This window comes from Amphiprion ocellaris, chromosome 15 (assembly GCF_022539595.1).
Source record: "Amphiprion ocellaris isolate individual 3 ecotype Okinawa chromosome 15, ASM2253959v1, whole genome shotgun sequence".
Lineage (NCBI taxonomy): Eukaryota > Metazoa > Chordata > Actinopteri > Pomacentridae > Amphiprion > Amphiprion ocellaris.
The window spans coordinates 877166-902298 of record NC_072780.1 but is presented as its reverse complement, the minus strand read 5'-3'; the positions used below and the strand labels follow the sequence as shown (position 1 = coordinate 902298).

The 25133-nt window shown below is 38.6% G+C and overlaps 1 protein-coding gene across 3 annotated transcripts; it reads left to right on the top strand.

Moving 5' to 3' along the window:
• The first annotated feature begins 8 nt into the window (after positions 1–8).
• LOC111568090 (solute carrier family 2, facilitated glucose transporter member 1-like) lies at positions 9–24539 on the top strand. Of its 3 annotated transcripts, none has more exons than XM_023269565.3 (13): positions 9–159; positions 372–433; positions 2041–2564; positions 2838–2941; positions 8998–9099; positions 10381–10541; positions 12606–12846; positions 13825–13987; positions 15625–15812; positions 16396–16500; positions 16593–16691; positions 17961–18164; positions 19298–24539. In XM_023269565.3, exons 4-13 carry the CDS (start codon positions 2930–2932, stop codon positions 19640–19642), a joined length of 1620 nt encoding a protein of 539 aa, XP_023125333.2. In that variant the 5' UTR covers positions 9–159; positions 372–433; positions 2041–2564; positions 2838–2929; the 3' UTR covers positions 19643–24539. The 3 variants fall into 3 exon arrangements, with proteins under 3 accessions (XP_023125333.2, XP_054873915.1, XP_035803728.2); XM_055017940.1 differs by having other exon boundaries at positions 2041–2658; XM_035947835.2 differs by lacking the exons at positions 9–159; positions 372–433; positions 2041–2564; positions 2838–2941 and adding an exon at positions 4693–4711.
• Positions 24540–25133: the final 594 nt, after the last annotated feature.

The following is a 25133-nucleotide window of genomic DNA, read 5'->3' as shown; positions in this document are numbered from 1 at the left end:
CTGATTTACAGTTGTTTTTAACTTATTTACTTTTTACTATGATTCCTTGATTTTGGGGCGACTGTAGCTCAGGTAGCTGAGAGGTTTTCTACCAGGAGCAGAGTTGGTGGATTGATCTGCGTCACCTCCTGTCCACATGTACAGATGTAACGTCCTCGGGTAAGATGGTGAACCTGCCCAGTAGCTCCTTTATGTGCACTTGTGTGAATTTTTGAATGAGAAACGCATCAAAAAGCGCTCTGTATAAATGTAGACCATTTACCATTACTCAGGTGATTAAACTCTGTAGACTCTGCTTGTTGCCAACAGTCTGCACGGTGCACAGACTGCATGTTGTAAGATATTAAATATTAATCTGTTCTCTTAATCAGGAAGTGGTTAAGTCCACCTTTATTCACACTGGCAGCCTGGCAAGACAACACAGATCTTGATGGTATGTACTGAATAAAAATCTAAACGCAGCATGTAATGTTTTATTAAATCCCCTCCATTCCTTTTAAAATAGGGGAATAAAGATTATTTGTTCCAACACACTGCAAAAAATAGTACATCTATTTCATAAAAATAATTTTCTGTAATTAAAATACATTTTCTGGCCCTAATTTTAGATGAGATCATATGTACTTTTAGTTTTTTATATTTGCATCTGTAAAGACAATGAAATCGGTCACTAGATGATGGATATAATTGAGAATGATAAATGATTTATATTTATGTAAATACGCTCGCTGGCTACTTTATTAGGTTCACCTTGCTAGTAAAAGGTTGGATCCCCTTTTACCTTCAGAACTGCCTTAATTCTTCCTGACATACTGTCAACAAGTTGTTGAAAACATTCCTCAGAGATTTTGGTCCATTTTGACATGATGCACTTCTTTTTCTGTCAGTCTCTTGGGTAGAAATTTGAATCCGAATCTGAATTTTAAGAACTGAATCTGAATTGTGAAAACTGAAATGCACAGAGCAGAATTTTCATTGAGCAACAAGTATAATTTATAGCAGCTTAATTCCAGTTCAGAACATTATACATTCAGTTTCAAGTTTACTGGGATTCAGTTTGAATCTCAGAAATACAAATTCAAGTTTTTAGTAAAATCATTCAAGTTGAGCAATTCAAATTCAGCTATAAAAGATTCAACTTCAGTTTCTGGTGACACATTTCTGAACATATAAATGTCACTAATTGTATCGAATAGAAATACAGTATGTTGAAGCCTGAGTTCAACGGTCCATCTAAATTAAAACAGATTCAAGTTCAAGATGTCTGTAATTTTATAGAGGGAAAAAAGTAAAACAAAAGGGCAAAATCCTGTAAAGATATATGTGTGTGTATATATATATATATATATATATATATATATATATATATATATATATATATATATATATATATATAAAATATATAATATATATATATACATATATATATATATATATATATATATATATATATCAGTGATTAGGTTGGCAACTGAATAATTAATGCAAAAGTATGTTAAAAATGTAATAGAATGGCATAGATGAAACAATAAGAGGTGCAAGTCGCTCAAAAATGTCACTATATAAGATACAAATCATGGGAGTGAAATTTGAGGAAACCATCTCATTCCAGGGTTCATCTAGTTGCTGCATTTAGCTCAGATTTTTATTTATTTATTTATTTAATTATTTATTTATTTTTCTGGGCATTTTAACAACATCTCCTCCACACTGACTGTAAATCCTGAAATGAAGCCTTTATTTCTGACCAAATGGAACTGAACGATCTCCATGATGAGTGTCGGTGGAGCTGCAGTGGCCTCGTGCACTGCAGAGCTTTTTATACTCACTGAGTCAGATTAGAAACACGTTCAACTCATTGCGTCATCATTCTACACAAACCTGCATGACGTGGGGGCAGCTGACTTTTTTTTGTGTCACGAGGAAATCACCAGACTGAGAGAACTGCAATGTGTGCATTAATTAGAGACGTGATCTCCATTAAAACTGTGTGCGGTCCTCTCTTTCTCTCTCTCTCTCTCTCTCTCTCTCTCTCTCCAGCATCCTCCATTACCCTGGTAACGGGCCGCGTTGCATCAGCATCCGCAGCATCCAGCGGTTTCTGTCAAGGTCGACGTCGAGAGGCATCATGGGAAGGCGAGGAGGACAGGAGGCATTGAGGACGTGAGGGAGGTTCACGATCCACCCCTCCCTCCCTCCCTTTATCTGCGCATGCGCCCACATTTTTTCGTCAACTGAATGAATCCTGCGACCATAACAGGATACAGACGCCGCCTTTTGCCTCCCGGGACGCGGTGATGCGGTGATGATGCACGGCGGTCATGAGTCTCTGCGCGTAAAAATCGGAGGGGCGGAGTCACGTCACGGCATCCCAGCGTTTCCAGTCTCTCATTGGTGGATCAGGGGAAAAAAATAATAAAAACAAGTACGTGCGGGTACGTGCGGTTCTCCTCGCCGCTCCCGGATGATTCTATAAGACAAGGAGGGAGGCTCTGCTGCAAAAAAAGCTCCGACCTCTGCAGCTCCGGGAGGGTTTTCTTTGTGCGCCTCCGCAGTCACGACAAGTGAGTGTCCTTTAATGTGCGCAGATTTGGGCGTCTTTTTGGGGGGCTGTAAATCTGCTCCTTCCTCCAGTTTGACCTACTCCAGCCTCCAAAGGTGAACATTTAATTATTTCACCTACTTCTTAGCCTCAAGTGTGTTGTGTGAAAGGTATGAGGTTGGATGCTGGAGGTCGGTTTCGTGGAGGAGAAGCAGGGGACGCGGTCGTGTCCTGTGTGCAGAGCCGGCTCGGTACCACGGACAGCGCCTAACGAGGTGCGTTCCTTTTCTTGCAGCTTTCAGCGCCGGCGGGCGGGTCCTGCAAGATTTAACCAGCACTTGAAGCTGCCCAGATCCTTTCTTTGCCCTGTGATCATCTAACTACAACATGGAGGGCCAAGTGAGTGATTTTATTTCTTTTTCTCTTGTGACTCATATCCATTTTTTTTAACGAAATCCCCCCAAAAAGCTGAATGATGGTGGCAACAAGTTGTGCAGTGTGACGTGTGCGGAGTGTAGTTGCTGTCTGAGCTGAGCTGTGTGGGCAGTATGGTCCTGTGTACATACCATAATATCTCTGTGAGTCACGCATGAGCGCTGCAGATGTGTGTTAAAGAACATCATGTGTGTTTGGAGGGTTTCATGGAGCCATTTCTGCTGTCGTTTGTTCAGTAGGAATGGAGTGAGGGAGGAAACGAACATGTTGCATTTGTGTGACTTTAGTTTCTCCTGTGTGTTCATGAAGATATTTCACAATAAGACACAGAAAGGGAGTTTAAATGTTCTATTTTTTTGTTATTTTTTTGTCTTTATATTTCTTTTAGGAAGTATATTGCCAATAAATAGATTAATTTACATCTGTAAAAACAAATTAGACACTCTAGTGAGTTACAAGTATTTTTAGACAGCTTCTAGCTCCTGCATCTGGAGTAAACAATAGAAATTAAGCTCTAAGATGCGTTTATAAAGACACACTTATCTCTCCACTCACTGAGCATGTCCTTCTGCACGTACACATATCGATGCATCCTCCTATTGATGCCTTTACATTCATCCTCTGGGGTTTGTGCAGAGGACCTCTGGGAAATGAAGGAAATCATTAAGCAGAGTAGAAAAATAATGAAACAGGTGCAACAAATGAGGACGAAAAGTAAACTGTGGGGTGTTTTTGATAAAATGCCAATGAAAGTATTGTACCTCCTTTCATTCGTGTTTGCACTATGTATGACATATTTGCACTAGTATGTCACTTACGCTGTGTTTTTTGTCTTATTTCTCTCTTTTTTATTTTTATTCTTGTATTGCTTGCTAGATTTGTATATATATTTATCCCTCTCTTTATTACATCATTGTTGCACTGCCTGCTCTACGTGTCTTTTTAATTGCTCCCTGGGGACAAATCAAGTTTTCTGAATCTGAAAATCCATTATTACAGACTAATCCCACACATCACCAGAAAAGAAACAAACATGTTCAACAAAATGAAATCAGTAATATTATGTACAAATTTCCAGTCGAAAATACTAATAATGCAAATTTTTTTGTATAGTTTTAGCGATAATTTTGTCCAAATTTGACCCCAAAAATGGAGAATAAATGTTAATTTCAAAAGAAAATCAAGACAATGTTGACAAATATTCTAAATTATTCACAGAAAGATACATTTTTATTGCTTTCGCTGTCTTCTGAGAATTGTTTGATGCAAAAATTTGAGGAAAAAACTGTTGAATGTGTCCCTGAAGTATCTGAATTCAGTCTGTTATTTCAAAAAGAAAACAAAAGCATGACAAGTTTGTTGCGGAAGGCGACTAATATGACCAAATTAATCGTTAAACAATATTAACACTCTGCCCTTTGACTCCAGACGGTATGTGTACGTCGTCACACATTTAGCAACTAATATATTTACACTCTTATGTGTAGTTGTGTGTCCCTTGGGTGCACAACTCTACATTCCTCCTCCTGCTCCATTGTGCTTGATTTCTAACATCACATATTGACCAGCTTGTCAGTATCTGACCCTCACGCACAGAAAAACAGCCTGTTGTGTATTGAGTTCGCTCCTGAAAACAGCTCATTGCGTTCACCCTTCCTCATGTTTTCACTCAGAAGTTCGGTTGATTGACTCTTCCAGAGGAAAACGGTGTCAACTGGCTGGGAGCAGATGTAGGTCAGTGTGTGTCGCCGATCAGCCACAACATTACAATAACGCCTGTCTGGTATTGAGTCCATCTCTCGTTCCATCAGGGAGTTTCAGTGGGTGGTAGAGAAACATCCACATGAAAGCAGGAGCCGAGATTTCCAAACAGGACGTTGTAACAAGATGACTCACGTAATCTATCGGTGGTTTTAATGTTGCAGCTACTCGGTTTGTGTTCATGTTGCTGCTGTGCAATTAGCAGAAATGTTAGCTTAGTTTATGAGCATGTGTGCATGAGTGCTGCTCTGTGGTTGCTTTCAGCCTGTGTCAATAAAACTGTCACCTCCAGGCTGTTGCCATGGAGATAAGGGAAGGAGAGGGAGGGGGACGAGGCAGGGATGTGGACACTCTTGGGTGAATGGAGAGGTGGAGGCTGAAGACAAACAAATGCAGACATTTTGTTTTGTAAGAGAGCAGAGTTAAAGAACATGCTGTACAGCAGCTGCATTCCAGTTGTTGTGAATGTCTTCATGTGCAGCAAACATGAAAAGGAAAAATCTGCTTTGCGTTGTTAAATCTGCAATCATGCGATATATCAGAGCGGATTTGTGCGTTGTAGGACAATGTGATCAGATGCCGCCCTCAGGACACCGGTTGCTATAGTAACACGGCATCTGTTCAGCAAATGTGTGAGCTGCAACAGGCTGCAGGAGTTTCTTATTGAGGGTGTTTTTAGGAGACCAGTTATTTATTTGCCTTGTCAAACGCTGTCACCTGTTTTCCAAGATTTGTATAAACAAAATGGGACTTTAAAATCCTTCTCATGTTTACAAGAATGAGCACAAGATACTCCAGACCTAGTCTAGCTCAGGTGAACTGTTCAAAAACACTCACATTTGGAAAGAAAGTATCCGACATTCGTAAGATTAAGAGGGATTTCAGTGGTTAGAATTTAGGATCTGTCACCGACATGCAGCACAGTGTTCCAGTAATTCACTGGTTTTGATCATAAATGTCAAAATGTTGCCAAAAAGCAGTTGTCCTGATATCTGACCTTCTTATCGATCCCCATCTGAGACAGCTTGGGTTTTGTCATGTGACCTACAATTTCTCCTGAGTCACTGTGACTTGACAAAAAAACCTGAGACAGACACAGACGCTGGCAGAGAGAAAGAGGAAGGTGAACTTTAGGGTAAATATAGAAGGAGGAGGAGGTGTGTGTATCTTTTGTGGGACTGTTGAGGGTTGTTTTCTGCATTGTGAGACACCACACAGAGTTTAATCTGGATCTTATGTGCGGCTCGAGGCTCTTTTCTCTCTGCCTCTGTCTGTTAATTAACTGACGTGATGCTGATTATTTCAGACAGATGATGGAGGTTCAGTTTTATTCTGTCTGAAGTGTTCAATTCCCCAACGCTTTGCACGCAGAAATTCATTTCAGGTTCAAACTAATCACTGAACTGCACTAAACTTTGAGTTATGAACCTTTACTACCTGTGTCAGGTACAGTCAAAGCTTCCAGGAACCTGTCCTTGCAGTTACAGATGCAGTTTACTGATTTTAAAGATGAAATATGTGAAGTTCTGCTCTGCGTGGAAAAGCAGTTATTGGTTAAAGTTTTCTGTCTTTCAGAAAAGTCAGCAAATCAGCATCTATCTATCTATCTATCTATCTATCTATCTATCTATCTATCCATCTATCCATCTATCCATCTATCCATCCATCCATCCATCCATCCATCCATCCATCCATCCATCCATCCATCCATCCATCCATCCATCCATCCATCCATCCATCCATCCATCCTTTCATTAACTGCATATTAGTGCCTTTAGTCAGTTCCATATTAATGTGTTTTACCAAAGGATGCTGCAGTTATTTTCGTACACCAGCATAATCTATTACTTCAGAGGCATCACGATTCATCTCATGGCTCATTGGCTCGATGTCAGGCTGAAATATGTATTTGCTGAAATGTTTGAAGACAAAATCAACTGGATAAAAAGCCTGTATGTCAAATCTTCTGCTAAATATTACTGACTCTACCATCAGATTAAGATAAGATAGTCCTTGATTTCTCCCCATGCCAGGGGAAATTCACATTGTTACAGCAACTTATGTAGCAATAGACGTAGTAATAGAAATAAAATAATAATAGAACAGTAGTAATAATATTTACAATATGTACAGAGATGAGAAATGAGGATGAAATAGTGCAGTATTGACACACTGTAAGACAATGTGTCCTCACTGAGCTGCTTATACTTTATATGCTTTACAAGTCAAATAAAATCTTCCGAGCAGTTTCTAATCACACTGCTGTATAATTCTACTTTGACCTTTACAACACTTCCTGTCCCTGCTTCTTGTGCTGCCTCTGATTGGCGGTGTTTGGCCGACGCCCCCCTGACTAAAATGAGAAGTGCAGTGCAGGCTAATATCCTCTGACCTCGTTGTGTTATTGTTGCTGCCAAGGGCGACGGATCACCTGAGGCCGGACCACATCTCCGTACCGTCTCATATAACAGCAGCCAGCTCTGCCCCGTCAGCAGCGAGTCTCTTTATTCCTGACTGTGTGCCTGAATTACCAACATCAGCACAAACAAAGACACAGTGGCCTAATTTCTGCTGCTGTGACCCAGCCTGACCTGAATCTCATGTGAAGGATCGATTAATGAACGTTTAACAGAAGTAAAGAGGTGTTTGATGAAGTTGACCGTTATTGACCTCTGACTGCTACGGTGCTTATAGAACTATTTCACTTTTATTGCTTTTCAACATTGAATCATGGCCAGCATAATTTGGCTTATTTTGACTTATTTATACAAAGCAACGGCCATTAATAAAGCATATAATGTAAAATAAGTGATTTAGTAGATGCATATTTGGCCACAGCTATAGCACTGACCCTGTATGAATACCTCTCCATCAGTCTCACACATCTGAACTCTGCAGTTTTGTCCCATTCTTCTTTGCAAAACTGCCCAAGCTCAAGTTGAAATGCACATGGATGGTGAGTGAACAGCCCTTTTTCAGTCCAGACACGAATTCTCAGTTGGATGGAGGTCTAGGCTCTAACTTGGCCACTCCAGAACATTCACCTTGTTGTCTTTAAACCATTTTTCTGTAGCTTTGGCTGTTTGCTTTGTCTCATCTGTCAAATTTTCTCCCAAGTCGCAGTTCTCTTCCTGACTGCATCAGATTGTCCTCCAGGATTTCCCAGTACTTTGCATTTACTTTGGCTTACAAGCCTTCCAGGGCCTGCTGCCTGGAAACATGATAATGATATATCATGATGATGCCACCACCATGCTTGATGATGTGCAGTGTTGGGTGTCTGCCAAACATAACGTCTAGTCTAATAGTCAAACAGCTGAGTTTTGAAGCTCAGTGTGGTGGTTCCAGCGGTCACAACTTTGACCTCCTAACTCCCTGCTAATCCAGAAATGAGCGAGGAAGTGGTTACACCGTAATTATCCTCAGTGGGGTGTGTGTGTTTCTCACTTGATTAGCAGTTTAATAAGACTGTTCTTCAAAGTAAAAAAAAAACTGAAATTCGAGAAGAAGGAGACTGCTCTGATCAAAGATAAATAAACATAATGGTTAACGTTTAAGTTACCAAAGCACAACTCATCATTATTCCTCACGTGTCTGACTGAGGATGGACAAGAGTCTCTAACATCTGATTGTAATGATGGAAGATCCTGTATCGCTCACCCTGATTGCATTAAAGAGATAAATTGAAGGCATTATGGGATCCAGCTCTGCTGCAGGAGCAGGTGGACGGATTCAGTATTGAATTAGCATTTAGCTGATTAGCTGCATGAAAGACAAACACAGTCACATAAACACTTGATCAATAAGATGCTGCTCTGCGTAGATAAGACACTAAAATAGTGCACAAATGTGGTACATTTGCCAACAGTTGTGTATCCCTCTGTCTTTTACAATTTTCTACGCTACTTAGTTTTAAACTTAGACTTCAGAAAATACAACAAAAATATGTAGAAGAGCTGTAATAGTAGCAGGTGTAGAAAATCAAAAATATGAGTATTGGTGTGTGGGTGATCACGAGTTCACTGTTTGATGTAAATGTTTGTGTGTCACTGGCCTGTCTGTCGTCAGCGTCGGCGTTTTTTCACATCTGTCTGTCTGCTGCAGTGATCTAAAATCCCATTACGAGCTCCGATTTCATGTCTATTATGTCTGTCTTTCCATCTCCTTATCTCTCCATGCTTATCTCCGTTTTCTGTTTGCTTTCTCCATTCTTCTTCTAATCATTTTCCTTCTGTATTTACCCTTCTCTGTGCCTCCAGGAAAAGCAGGTAACAGGTTACCTCCTGTTCTCTCTGGCCACCGCCGTCATCGGCTCTCTGCAGTTCGGTTACAACACCGGAGTCATCAACGCTCCAGAGCAGGTTGGTTCCAGCTGGGTTGTTTCTATATGTGATGCCAGGATGGAAACTCTTTGCATGAAGGCTGCAATGATTAAATGATTAGTTGTCGCCTATTAAGTTACACACCAACTATATTGGCATTCAATCAACCATTTTAAGTAATTCTTTAAAATAAAATGTCCAAAATCTCTGACTGCAGCTTCTTAAATGTAAATATTTTCTGTTTTCTTTCCTTCTCGGTGACAGAAAACTGAACTAACTGAGCTGTGTCACATTTTTTATTGTTTTAATGTTAAGCTTAGATTTGGTTAAGGGTTCCAACAGAGCAGCACGTCACAGCTGATTAGTTCAAGGACTGTCGGAAAGTTGAAAGTCTGACAATTCTTCCTGTTTTTAAAGTTTAAATTGTAAGATAACATCCCTTTCATCCCACTGGCAGTAGATTGTGGCTACGTTTTGGTATTTTTCATGCCATATCTGTCCAGTCAGTATGAACTAGCTAAACTTAGCATGAAGCAGGAGGAGACATCTAGTTTCTATTAGCTTAGTAACTGCCAGTCTGCATATGTTTGACTTGTGCACAAAAAAGTACATTTAAAACAAAAATTTGTGGTTATGGGGAAGTTTTATGAGATTTTTTTGACCTCAGTATTGTTTTTGCATGTTGATGTTTTTGTCGTTTCTATTCAGTAGTTCACTTTGTGTGACAGCTTGTGTCATTTTTGCATTAGGACATATTTTATCTGATCTGTGAATGCCCTTATGGACAAAATAGAGGAAGCTGCACCTCTCTGTACAGTGTCTAGCTTGTTTTTAGTTCACATTTTGCCTTAGAAGTTGAATGCATTTTAAGTGCTTGTTTTATGTGACATCTAGTAGGGATAAAAGCCAAAAAAAGGCATTTTTAATGTATTGGACATGAATGAAAATATTTGTGCAGATTAGGGAGAAGGATCTGTGTCATTGGGCTGATATTGTAAATGTCTCCCATCAGCTTTACATCCAAGACTATGACATGTACTGTTTTATGGAACATAAACTTTGTGTTTCAACACAACCTGGCCTTTGGTTTCCAGCACTACCCATTACACCTCCACTGTCTTTACCTCTGCTGTCCCACCTCGTGCCCAGTGCAGACTAAGGACAGAGTCAGACTAGCTTTTTCTTTCTGCGTTGAGTCTTCATGTTAAGCCCAGACCATTAGTTTCTGGTTCTCCTTTTGTATTAACCCCAGCGAGAAAGCCATCTGTCGTCTTATTTCACTTTCATTTTTTTCATTTTCTCCCCTGTCTTCCATCTCAGAAACTGCGATCCTTCTTCAATGATACCTGGATGGAGCGTTATGGCGAGCCCATCAGCCAGGGCGTCCAGACCATCGTCTGGAGTGTTGCTGTCGCCATCTTCAGTGTGGGCGGCATGGTGGGCTCCTTCAGCGTCGGTGTCATGGCCAACCAATTTGGCAGGTAGGACGTGAGATTTGTTGGTGTCATCATACGATACAACCAGAAACTTTTGTTTTTCTCACGATCATCTTTAAATAGAAGCTTTTGGATTCGATCATCGTGTCTGAAGTTTCAGTTTTTCTGAACATATTGAATATCACAGCAGGATTTCTTTATTTTGAATGTCATTTTGCTTTACCCTTCTGAACTCCAAGCAAGTTCTGTGTGTTTTTTTGCTTCTTTTACATTTTTACTCACTGTGTGATTCTTTTTCACTGCATATTTAAAGTCCTGCATCTCTATGAAAACAGCACAACCATAACTATAAAGAACTCCAAAATATATTTTGTGCAGTATGACATACTTAAAATGCCATAAATCCTTAAAAAAGAAAAAAGAAAACCTGAGGTTGAATTTATTTGATTATTTATTCTACAAAAATTGAATTTAAAAAAATGGAATCAACATATACAACATTTTTTCCAGCTACCAACAATAATACCACCACCGCTACCAGTAACAAACACAATTGTGGCCTTGCTTTGTATGTGCTAACACAGCCTGCAGTTCACCTGAAGAATTTTTGTAATGCGACTGTTGGTCACAGCTGAGTCAATAATGGCTTCAAGGTTTGACCAAGCCACACAGAATTTTTTAGTTTTTACAGAATCTGTTTAGAGTAAATGGTTTATTTTTTATGAATTTTTAAATAAGACATGCAGAATAAGGTGATTTTGAGGAAATATCATGATTTTCAGATTCGAGTTTTCCTAACAAAACTGCACATCACAGATGAGTTCAGGGATTGTGGATTCTGGCCTATAAATGGTGACATTTTGGGGAAGATAACATCCCTTTCTATCCCATCGGCAGGTTTTGGTTGTACGGAGGGTTATAATGGCTCTGTGTGTTTCCTGTGTGACTCAGATGAAACATGACAAGCCGTTACTGTTAATGGAGTTTGTCTGACTGGAAGTCAGCTCTAATGTTCCCCAGAGTTGTTCTGTCATTTCTCCATTTGCCTCTAAGTTTCACTATCCACCTGAAAACACTCAAGAGCTCACAGTGGAAACACTTGTTTTTTTTAAGCTTTACTTAGATTTTAAGATTTTAACAGATTAGGCAAGTAGCTCAGCTTAGCATTAAGGCTGGCGTTAGGGTGAAAAGGCTGGTCTGGCTTTGTACAAACATTAAGCACCAAACTACTGTTTTTTTTCACATTTCTGTTTGTTTGACAAGGTACATAGTTTAGTTTCACTGGTTATCTTTTCCTCTAGCCTTTATGCTGGGCAGGGCATGCATTTCTGTAACATTCATATCATATAAGAGTTCCTTTAATACCAGTTTCCTATGTCTAAATTTTGTCCATGCATCCAGGTGCTAAGTACAACTGGGAAAGTCACATCTTTTCTCAAAAGTGTCAGGAGAAGCAGACAAACATTGCACCAGTTTCACAACATGTGAAATGAACCATTTTCATGCTATATGCTGATTAGCAGAAGAAGTTTCATACTGAAAAATAATTTGAACAATCTTTTTTTGTTTAGTTTTGTTTTACTTTAAAATGGGCCAATTTGACCCGCAACATAACGTGAGTGGTAAAGTTTCATTAGAAAATGGATTGAAATTCTTGTTTTCTTGTCAGCCTGTTTTGATTTTGAAGCGTTGCTTTTTTTGTTTTTCTAAACTAAAACAATTTCTATATTGTGAGTTGTTGTTTTAGCTCCAAAAAGTCAGGAAATCCCCCAAAATGTTAAAGTGAAAGATACTTTTTTTCCCCTCAGTTCTCAGGAGGATACTGATAGAGCTGCACATTCCTAGAGGAAGCAACTGAAGTACATCCAAACAATTTTAAGACAGGAAGGGATTATTTTAATGGGAAAAAAAATTTGAATGTCATTTTAGTTGAGTTCAAAAGTGATAATCTTGCAGAAAGCAATTTCTTTTATTCCATCCTTCAGAAAGAAACAGCATTGAACTTAATCACTGCTCCACTGAACTGCATTCATTAAATCTGCAAATAGTATGTCTAGAAAGATACTGTTGACAGCTCATGCTCTGTTTCTTTCCCCTCCTCCCTCCCAGGCGTCGCTCCATGTTCCTGGTGAACTCCCTGGCAGTGATTGGAGGCCTCCTCATGGGCTTCTCCACCATCTGCTCCTCCTATGAGATGGTGATCGCCGGTCGGCTGGTCATCGGCCTGTTCTGTGGCCTGTTTACCGGCCTGACTCCCATGTATGTGGGCGAGGTGTCACCGACACCACTCCGCGGAGCTTTCGGCACTCTGCACCAGCTCGGCGTGGTCGTGGGCATCCTGATCGCACAGGTCAGCAGCTTTACAAGCAGTTTCACTCTGGGAATGTGAGATTCTTACATCTTGAGATCAGCAACCAGAAATACTCACTGAATTTCTCACAGAATTCTTCTAATGTAATTAACTGGAACAGGTTTAAACAAAACTGATACGTTATTATTGATTATACAGATTTTAAATCTTCTAAATGCCATAACCTGCTGTTGGGTTTGAAATGCATGTGGTCTAAAAGCATGTCACTAAAATGACACAATTTTTCAACCAGAAACTGTAACCAAAAAAAAAAAAAAAAGTTCCCCGTTACAAAAACACCTCTCCAGGAAGTGTGTTAATTCCAGATCACATGACCTGCTCCACATGATGTCATTTCCTCCTGAAGAAAAGACTGGCCAGACTCCAAGGCTTTCTGACTTATTTAATAGAAAGTAATCAACAGGTTTACTACAATATCTTTATAAATAACTTTCAATTTTACTCAGTTGTATATATAATATTTTGAAGAATCTTTCTGTAAAATGCCATGTGGTGTTTGGTTATAGGCCTGAAAACAGCTAAAATGTCAACTATGATACCTGTCAGCTATGTTCCAAAAAGTCCTGCAATTATACATTCACCCCAGAGAGTTACTAATAGGTCTTTTCTTAATGTAGCAATTTCCAAAACAAGTTACAGAGAACTTAAGAGTAAATATGGCAACAAAAGGACAAAATTATTACAATGACAAATATTAAAACTAGTGATAAAACCAATTAAAAAAACAGCAAGTCTAAAATAATGAGTTTTTAAAGTTGAGTTTGAGTCTTTGATCCTTGATCATTCTGCAGCTGAGAAAAATTCGTGTCACCTTTAGTTCCTACTTCAGAACGACCTACCAGAGGATGTCAGGTTGTGTTCAGGCTGGTTGAAGGACACAGTTAAACCCCAAGAGGCCTTAAAAATGATCATGCCCTGCTGTGACTGTGACCCTCCTGTTGTGTTACTGCTGCTTAGATCTTCGGTCTGGAGGCTCTGCTGGGCTCAGATAAGCTGTGGCCCCTGCTGCTGGCCCTCACTGTGGCCCCCGCTGTGCTGCAGTGCATCCTGCTGCCTTTCTGCCCTGAGAGCCCCCGGTTCCTCCTCATCAACCTGAAACAGGAGGAGCAGGCACGCAAAGGTACCACCCACACTGCTGAACAAATCATGAAAATATGTCAGTGGGATTTTTCTGATAGATGTTGTGATTTGATTTGCGATATAGTTATTTTTTAGTTCAATTCAGTATTCTCTGTGGAAAAAAAATTCAAACGTGATGGAGCGTCACTTCATAAAATACCATCTAACAGCAGGAATTTCTATAATCACTGACACACAGTTTAAAGATTTGCTCGTTGCATTTTTTTAGTTCATGAGTTCAATTTAAAACTGACTAATTATCAACCCTACTGCTACAATTATACGTAGTATCACTACTATTTCTACATTATTATAGCCATTTCTGATGCTATTGTTGCTGCAATGACTGACAATACTCATCCATTCTGCTGGTACTGTTACTTTATGACTCCTACTTCTACACATAACTATCACTAGTGCAAATACTGCTGCAGAACTTACTGGAACTATTGCTACTATCGCTGCTACTACCACAGCTACTGCTAAAACTACTGCTACTTTTACTGTTTCTATAGCAAACACAGTTACGGTTAGTACTGACAGTCATACTGACAGTAGTACTACTGCCATCAGTTTGAAGAAAGTCACCAAAATGACAGCATTTATCAGCCAGAAACTATTAAAACTGAATGATTGGACTTTCATTTTTCCTCGCTACTCATCTGCAGTATGCCATTGGTTGACAAAGTTAACCAAATCTAATCTTAAAATTGCATTATTTCATCAAAATCATTTTATTTGCGTATTTTATGCTCCAGAAAAAAGGGTTGCATGAGATTATGTAAAAAACTAAGAAATCTGTATTTCTCAGTCCCACTAAAAAGCCATGACCAACTCAACTGAGAATTTTCAGGTGAACTGCAGGCTGAGTTTCCACAAAGACGAGATGAGAGAAGTTTGGAAACAAACTAGAGACTGAGAGGAACATAAAACATACTGCATCAATAAAATCAGTGCAGCATGGCTCATGAACAGTCTACAGAGAACAGATGCATTCAGCATGACAAAACATCTTTCTAGAGTTGATGTGAAGAGCTGCAGGTTGTAAAAATGTAAGCAGCTGAATATCTACAGTATGTAGAGCCGCCAGTTTTACAGTATTAATAACACCTGTGAACACGGTAAAAAAAACGAGGGAGAAAAGAGAGGAAAAAAGATAGCAAAGCAGACACATAAAGAACGAAGCAATTCCAGATATCCAGTGGTGGGATCAGGTGAGTCAGGACGATGCTTTGGATCAAAGAGTCCTGGAACAGATTGCAAATTCTGGCACTGGTTCAACACGAAGCCTATCAAGGCTCTGACCTCTTTCTCCTTCAGAACTCTTATCTGACACAAACATAAACAAATATGGGTTTCGGAATCAGCAGTTGAAGCCGCTGTGGCTCAGATTTCTGGATAATGAAATCAATTCCAACAGAAAAGTGTTGCACGCGCTAAAGAGTTCTAAGCTGCTCTGTTGTGCTTTCATAGTTTCTGTGACTCTGTAGTGACTGTTGCTCCTCTATGGAAAGCCCTGTGTTTTCTTTTGCATGATTTTCTTGTCACTAAACTACCAAAAACTTGGATTTATGCACCAAACCCGAGTCACTCTACTCCTGTAATCGATCATACATCCTGTCTGTTTCCTGTTGACAGCACTGGTGCGTCTGCGCGGCACTGAGGATGTGAGCAAAGATCTGCAGGAGATGAAGGAGGAGAGCGCCAAGATGGCCATGGAGAAGAAGGTGACCATTGCTGAGCTGTTCCGCTCGGCGGCGTACCGGCAGCCTCTCCTCATCGCCGTCATGCTGCAGCTCTCCCAGCAGCTGTCGGGAATCAACGCTGTGAGTCAGCAGCAGGCTGCACACACACACAAGTTCACTGTTAGTTAGTTAGTTTCAATCCCCATGAGTTGTTGCCTTGGCAACAGCTACTCTTTCTGTGGTTAGGATTAAAAATATCCGCAACGCAATCACCAAATATCATGCTTACACATACAATCCAAAACCCTAGCTGGTTTAAATTTGGCCACCATCCCCTTCATCTCCAGCGATACTCTGCTCCCAGTGCTCCTGCTGCACTTGGAACAATCCCTGGAAGTTCTGAACACTTGCGTTTGCACATTTTAGATTTCACTGTGGACCATCAAATCCCATTCCAAGCATCAAATTCTGTATCAAACTGATCCAGTCTCTATATGGAGGATCATCACTGGTAGCATTACCATAAAATACAGTCTAGCTATATTTCGTGGATATTTGGGTTGATTTTTACTGAGAGCAGCACAGCTTCTGTTAGAAATATTAGTTTATAAGAGCTGGAGGCAGTCAAGAAAATGACTTATGAAATATGTATACAAATATTATTCTACAATATTTAATATCAGATCCCTCATCTTTTCTTTTTCATCCTTTCTCCATCCCTCAGGTGTTTTACTACTCCACAGGGATCTTTGACTCCGCTGGCGTCAAACAGCCCATCTACGCCACCATCGGAGCCGGCATCGTCAACACCGTCTTCACCGTCGTTTCCGTGAGTGACGTCGACATGTTTGTTTTTCTTTTTCCTGCTCGTGTTAACGTGCATTCAGCAGCACATCATTCCTTCCTGTCTGTGTCCTGCAGCTCTTCCTGGTGGAGAAGGCAGGACGAAGGACGCTGCACCTGCTGGGGTTGGGTGGGATGGCCATCAGCGCTCTGCTCATGACTGTCTCCCTGCTGCTGGTCAGTGCAGAGGGTTGAACACGATGCAGAATGATCCTGTCAACAAAATAAAAACTAAAAAATAACAAACTATATGCAATATACAGTCATGGAAAAAACTTACCTACTTACCAATATAATAATAATAATAATAATAATAATAATAATAATAATAATAATAATAATAATAATAATAATAATAATAATAATAATAATAACTATTATTGAATATATTAAATAAATATGTATTTATATATAAATATATAATACAAATTTATAGAATTTATGCAATAATATAATAATAATACTTGTGTATTTTACAGAAAATAAGGAATAAAATAACTGAAAACCATTCATTTATATGAACCATACACAAAAGACAGACAAAAATGGGAAAAAAACATCCACATCAAATATCTCTATTTTTACAAATGCTAATTTGTTCTTTTACCGCATTTGACTATAAAATCTCATATTTTTATTGTATTAAAATTAGCAGCAAATATCATTATTTTACAGATCGTTGAAAGAAGAAATATGCATATCAAAGATAGAAAAATGGCTGCTATTGAATAGTAATTTTACAGATTTTCTCAGTTTTACTAAATTACAGATGATCCAGTAAAATCGCTGAGAAAATGTATTTAAATTTAATTAATTCATATCATTGCCAAAACTGTATCAAAAATATCTGTACTTTTCCAAATAGTAATTTGTTCTTTACAATGTATGACTGTAAAATTACACCATTTCACTGGATTTAAATCATCTTAAAAATAGAATTATTTTACATAATTATAAACAGTTTTTGAATGTTGAACTGTTTTTAAACATATCTTTTCTGCCTCGATGCTTTTCCTTATGTTTTTCCATTATTACTTTTTTAAACCGTGGATGAGAAATTGTGTTATTGCTGCAGACACTGACGAACCCTGAGATTATCATGAAATTTAAACCCTGCTTATATTATATTATATTATATTATATTATATTATATTATATTATATTATATTATATTATATTATATTATATTATATTATATTATATTATATTATATTATATTATATTATATTATATTATATTATATTATATTAAATTATACTATATTATATTATACTATATTATATTATACTATATTATATTATACTATATTATATTATATTATATTATATTATATTATATTATATTATATTATATTATATTATATTATATTATATTATATTATATTATATTATATTATATTATCGCAGTATAAGTCATTGCGTGGTGTTTTTCTCTGTGTCTGAGCAGAAACACGTCCCCGCTATGAGCTACATGGCCATCATCGCTGTCATGTTGTTTGTGGCTATGTTTGAGTTGGGCCCCGGTCCAATCCCGTGGTTCATTGTGGCCGAGCTGTTCTCCCAGGGGCCCCGCCCGGCCGCCATGGCTGTGGCCGGCTGCTGCAACTGGACGGCCAACTTCCTGGTTGGAATGAGCTTCCCCAAGCTTGAGGTGAGGGAGGAATAGTGGTCCTGGTTTACACTTCTCATCTTATCCTTTCTCTTTTTTTATACTCTTTAGAACTCTTCTGTGTTGGTTTGATTTTACCTTTTGTGACGTTCTTTATGCAAAATCTTTAAATTACATCCCATTAGATTTTTTCTTTTCTCATTTTGATGAAATTCCGCAACAATTAGCAAGTTGCAACCAGCAGCTACAGGTTCTGCTAAATTTATTAGCTACATGATTAAAGCAGTTATTCACAAGTTTATCTTTATTTAGTCGGAGTTTGGCGCCATCTTTGGTCAAAACCACTCATTGCTTTGGTGTCAGATTGTTCTTTTTTATTAAAAAAAAGTTTTGGAGGCTGGCAAAATTGTCACTAGCTTTTAAATTTTCGGACTAATGACTGTGGCCTGCAAACAAAATCAGATTTACCCGATTGTTTATACATTATAATTAATTTCTATAATTAATCTAATTATTTATCCACTAAGGTAACACGCAATGTTTTTTTGTTGAAGGGAAAATAATGATGTTATTTATTACCTTAGAAATTGATTTTTGTAAAGAATATCTAGTTATGAAGCAAATTCAGAGCTTTAATACTTTCCAGAAACACGTAAAGTGAGTTTAAAGTGAGATTTGCCCTGCAGTGGTGCAAAATCTTTAAATTAGATCCTACTAAATTTCACTTTTCTTTTTTTGAAAGATGAAAATCTGCAAACATTAGCAAGTTGCAGCTACAGGTCCTGGTAAATTAATTAGTTACATGGTTAAACCTGTAATCCAAAAGTTTGTCTTTATTTAGTTGGGGTTTGGTGCCACCTTTGGTTAAAAATCACTCATTGCTGTAGTGTTGGGAGGGGATTTTTTTATGTAAAAGTTTGTAGGTTGGTAAAATTGTCACTGTGTCTTATCAATTTTAGAACTTATGACTGTGGCCAGCAAACGAAAATATTTTTGTGTCATCATTTTGCACATGGAGGGTAGTTTCCAGTGTCAATTATCTAGTTGAACTGAAATTTTTTACAGTATTTCTTATTTTAAACATTGATTTTTGTATAAAACGAATTCAGAGTTTTAGTGCTTTCCATTAGATTGCATTTCACAAAGATGAAATTCTGACTCTTTTACCCACTTAGGAACTGTGCGGGCCCTGGGTCTTCCTCATCTTCACCGCCTTCCTCATCATCTTCTTCATCTTCACCTTCATCAAAGTCCCAGAAACGAAGGGAAAAACCTTCGACGAGATCGCCCGCAGCTTTGGCAGCGCTCCACCCGCCGCCTCCTCGTCCACCGAGGAGCCTCCTGCCAGCGCCAGCACCGCCGTGGCACTTCCTGCCTCGCCGGTGAAAGAGAAAGTCCCGTTGGTGGAGGCTCCACCGGCAGCTCCACCAGCAGCTCCACCAGCGGCAGCAGCAGAAGCTCCGCCTCCTCCCACCGAGACCACACCTCTGGAACCAAAAACCAGCATAGAGCAGGTGTAGATGAAGGTTTAGTGAGTGCAAGAGGTTCTAAACGAAGGAATGATCACAGAGGTTTCAAAACATGGTAAATTCTCACCAACTTGGAGCCACAGAAGCGAGTTCATTTTACGTATAAGAGAGTAACAGCGTCATCCATTTCTATGGTTTGACCTTTTGAAAGGTCACGCTTTCCGCTTTCATGGTTTTAATTTTCTGTGAAATCTCAAACGATTCCTTCTTTTAAATCCTCTCTCGGTTTAAATCTACGCTACATTCCTCGGAATTCAGCTGCACTCATTAAAAGGGTGAGTCGCTTTCAACACAGGCCGTCACCAGGGCGACACACTTCTCGAATCAGGCGAAAACAGGCGGAATGTTCGTTATTGCAGAGGTGGAGCTTTTTCTGAACGTGTACAGGCGTCTCCATAAACTTCTTCCAGTGAGCGAGGTGACACGGATAGTGACCATCCACGTTTGTTAAATTCACACATTCCTGTTTTAAAGTGGATATTATAGTGCAATGGAACTTTCTAGTTGTAGTTTGTGTTCTGTTCGTTGCTGTTAAGTTTTCTCAAAGTATTTTCATCACAATAAGATATTATTTTTAATTCATGCTCTGCCTTCAGCTGGTGATGATGAGCTGAGAAACATGAGAGCCTTTTAGAAAATGCCAAAGTCCTGAACTTAAATTAGCAACTTGTGTAACCTCAGATGCGGTTGTTTAAATGTCAGCTACAGGTTCTGCTCAATTTATTACCGTAGTTAAAGCTGTAATCCACAAGTAAATCTTTATTTATGGGTTTGGCGCCACCTTTGGTCAAAAGCACTCATTGCTGTAGTGTTGGGAGGCTATTTTTTATTGATAAAGTACTGGTGGTTAGTAAAATCAGGAATATAGCTTATAAATTTTAGGACTAATGACTGTGGCCTGCAAACAAAAACGTTTTTACCACATCGTTTTACACATGTAGATCCACTAGGGTAGCGTGCAATGTCTATTTTTTTGGTTGAAGGGGAAATTATAGTATTTATTATCATAGAAATTAATTTTCTGTACAGAGTATATAGTTAAAAAGCAAATTCAGAGTTTTAGTGCTTTCCAGAAGTATGAAAAGTGACTTTAAAGAGAGCTTTGCCCAGCAGTTTTGCAGTAAAACGTGCATCACTCCAAGTGCAGCTCAGAGATTTAGAGGTTTATACGCATTTTTGTAACCAGACGAGCAGCAAAGTGAGCATTAGAGCAGCGCTTTATGTCCAGCTAGCAGACTGCTAATAATCCAAGCTGTATTTACCTGAACGTATATCTGACAAAGCTATTCTTAGAGTAAAATGTGCAATCAACGTAGAATCTTCAGCTTGAACTCTGTAGGAGCTGATTGTGGGTCGAGGCAATTAAAGGGGAAGTGCTAATAATGTGGAAACGACGGGTAAGATTAGTCTGTCAAGGGTCGTTAAAGTGGAATATTATATTTTGCATTATATTTTTCACAAAGGGAGAAATCGCTACTTAAAATGGGAGAAAATCGTCTACGTACTGTGAGTTTTGTGTTCAATCAAAACGGAGTGTCCTTTGAAAGTGCATGCATGCCGTGCTTTTATTTTGAAATGAAGTTGAAGTGTTTTTTTCACTTAATTTAGATGTTTAGACAGAAGCTATTTGAGAAGGACAGACTGAGCTTTTAGTTCTACAAACAATATTTGAGAAACCTGAAGAGCTTTTGTGTTGATCATCCGACATCATGTCTAGGATTTTATTGAATTTTATTTGTCCTTTAAAGTTCGCCGGCTGATAACGTAATGTTGTTTTACTCTGGAAGCTTAAAGAAAATGGGCTTTATTTAACCCGGATAGATTTATTTCTGCAGAAAACAGTGCAGAAAAACGAAGAAACTGGCTAAGAAAGAGCTAAACTACAATCTGCCTTCAAAATTCTACTTTTTTCTCATGAGATTAATCTGCTACTTTGTCCTAATTATGTTTCATTGTCATCCAATCCAGAGAATATCTCTAAAAATCCTTTAAATGAAAGCCCAAATGCACTGACACATCATTGTATGAATAATATATTTTTGTTATTACATGATCTCTATTGCTTCATGCTCCACTTCTAAATAATAAAACCTAAAATGATGCTGTTTTGTTTGACAGCAGCTTCTGGCAAACTTTATGTTTCCACATGGAAATTGATGAGAATGAATTTAAAATTGTCTGTAGGATCTTAAAGTCAGACTGTGTCCGGTGAGTTTCTGGCTTCATCATTTGGGTCTGTGAAGTTAGCCATGTGTAGCATCGCAGGTTTATGTATCCAAACACTGTACAGAACGTGTGTGGTGTAAACGTGTACGACACAAAGTCTATTTTCTATATTCTGTCGTGACTGCTTGGATTACTGTAGTTTATTGGAAAAAAAATTGCTATTTTCACCCATGCTGCACATTGAGAACATATTTATTTCTGTACTTTCTTGTGTTATTTATGGACAAATGTCCGTCTTGACAAGTCATTTTTAATGTGAGATCTGATTGAGATGTGAAAATAAGTCAGTTTACTGATGTTTGTTGTTGTGAGGAGGCTTGTTAGGATGAATATTTGTCACAGTGAGGGTCTCGGCTGTGATGTGTATCGCTGTATTGCTGTACTGTGTTTGCACTGAGGGAGGTTGGTGGTTTTCGCTCCTCTCTGCTGGTGTTCGGTGTCGTTTTCGGTCTCTCCTGTAAAGGTCCAGCTTCTGTCTGTGCTTCACCTTCACCACTACCTTCAGTATGACACTAACACTGACTTTTTTCCAAGCCTGAGTCTGATATGGAGTTAAAATGCTTCCTGTTACGCACCTTTGCCTTTTGTGATGTCAGCAGTTTCAAAGACCTCCGAGTTTCGTGCTGTTCTTTTATCTGAGGTGACTTGAAACAAACGCAAGGTTGGATTTTGCAGTCACATTTCAAGTTTTTCCCTCTGGGTCACACTACGGCTGCACAATATCTGGTTTCAACTTGAGGCCAAATCATTCAAACACATCATGCTACAGCTATTTTTGCTGCTTGATAGCATAAGAAAACTTGCACTTTTCTCCATTTGTATCACTTATCTACAAGAGAAATCTGTTTAATAGAACATAATTTGCTCTAATAAGAGGGTTTTTGTATCTTAATTTAAAGATACAGAGTTTGTTGACAGCAAAATGAGCAAGAAACAGTAAGGGAACACTGAGAAGGGTGATTTGGTCACAAAAAAGAAATGCAACATCAGTTATTTGAGCATTTAAATCATCACAAATCTCTATATGATGAGTGCAAAACCAAATCTGAATGCTTTTGACAGTGCTTTTCTGGCTTTTTTGAGATTAACTTTTACTTTCTATGCAGATGCACTGCCCTCCAAAATCACTTTAGAATGATCAACTCCTTCCAAATACTTATTCAAGTCATCTGCTGAAAACCCCTCCACTTTTTCATTTTGCAACATATAGTGTATATTGCAGGAAAACAAAACATCACATCAGTATTTTTCCACTGTTGTGCAGCCGTAGTTGAAACCATCTTTCCAAAGCGAATGTTAGCAAAACTGCCCATTTACTAGTGAGTCAGGGACTGCAAGTAAAACCTTGTTTGCACTTCGGACAAGAGTTCAGTCTCTAAAAAACAAAACATCCATTCGACTGCAGCGCATCACAAAAGCATGTGAAAGGATTTGAAAAGGAACATGTGGACCCACTGCTCCTCACCATGGCCGGCTACTTTCTGCACCAAACCCTCCACTTTCTGTACAAAGACATAGTAGAGTTCCAAGTATTACCTTGTAAATATGTATTTTTTAAAAAGAGTACTATTTCTATGTTGACTTTCACGGCCACACACGTGTTTTTTTTGTTTTTACTTTGTGTGTTGGGGTGCACATGGTGGTTTTCTGTCTGAACGTCACTGTTCTCTTTCATTTCTCTCAGTCGCTGCCGTGTGTTTTCATCTGTGTGCCTCGTCAGATTGTAGTTGTTGAGTTTGTAAAATTCAGGAAAATTGGCTGTGATGACATTGCCGTGGCAACCGCTAGCATCTGTTACTACCGGGTCGCGTTACCTAGCAACAGTCGTGGAGTAAATTCCAAACGGGTGCATTTTTACTGACAAATTTCGACCCGACTGCAGCTGAAATTTACATCTTTAAATACAAATTTCAATGATAACGCTGCTGCCTTTTTTTACTTACAGGTTTCTCAGTAAAAAATCCAAACTGTATCGAATCAGCAGCTTTGGAGTTGATGATAAAATGTCACAGATTTGGATGTTATAATGATATTAATGTGCTTGTACTGCTGTCTTTTGTTCTGTCTGTGTTTCTGTGTTCCTGCTGTGTAAATAGATCTCTGAGTATCATGTACTGTAAGTCAGCTCTTCGTGCCTCACTCATGTTTAGACTGTTAATCAGTGTGTGTGTTTGTGAGAAAGCTTCCCTTTGCTTCGCTGTGGGAGACGTGTCAGAAATCACACATCGGGTCATTCAGCCTGAAACACTGAGATTTTTTTTTATCTTGAAGTAACTCAAATCAGTGAGAAAAAGAGAAAAAGGGAGAATTTTCCAGGGCTTCCTAGTGCATTTCATTGACATCTGCAGTTTGTATGTTTGAATTAAGGTGAATTATTGTGATTAAAGTGCAGCGACTGGAGTCATAACAGCCACCATCTGTATGTTTTGCTGTTTCAGGGGCAGCGAAAATAAGCCTAAATCAATTTCCATGATGTTTGGGGGGCTTTAATTGCAAAGTTAATCAGTTTAGAAATAAACTGAGGAGGCGATTCTGCAGGAATATCTGTGATTTTTAACATTTCTCTGTGCCACAGCAGTGATGCACCCCAGCTGACTTTTCTTTGTACTGTACATAGCTGATAAAATGTTGTTGAATAAAATATTCATCATGTAACTACAAACAGTGTGAATGGATTATTCCCCCATTTATGTGAATTTAGGACACGTTTCACTGATCAGGAAGAAAAGATTTGCAGTGAATATTAACCATCACCTTAGAAATGATACGTCAGTTGTTCCAAACATATCTCTTGTCCCTGTGGAGTCTTAAATAAATATGCAGATGTATACAGAAAGCTGTTCCAAACTGGAGACACTGAGTTTAAAAGACGTGTGTATTTACCAAGTTTTAACCAAGATGTTACAAGGCATTGTGGGAAACTATGGCTCCAGGTTTTTTGGAACTTTGCATATATGTGGGACTAAAAATTAGAATATTTTAGCTTCAGCTTTGCAGATTTTGTCCTTCTTTTAAAAAAAGATCCTACAAGTTTTTGAAAGTATACTGAAATTCTGAAGTGCTGAACAAAAAAGTATTTCCTTTTCCTTTTTTAAAAATGTAACAAAAGATAAAAAGGACAAAGGTCAAAGTCAGTAATAAACTTGATGTGATAAATGTCTTTATTGTGTCATTTTAAAACAAAATCTTTGCTCCTCCGATTCAAATTTCAGACTATGCTGGAAAGGTCGCCTTCACTTTGGCTAGTATTACCCAA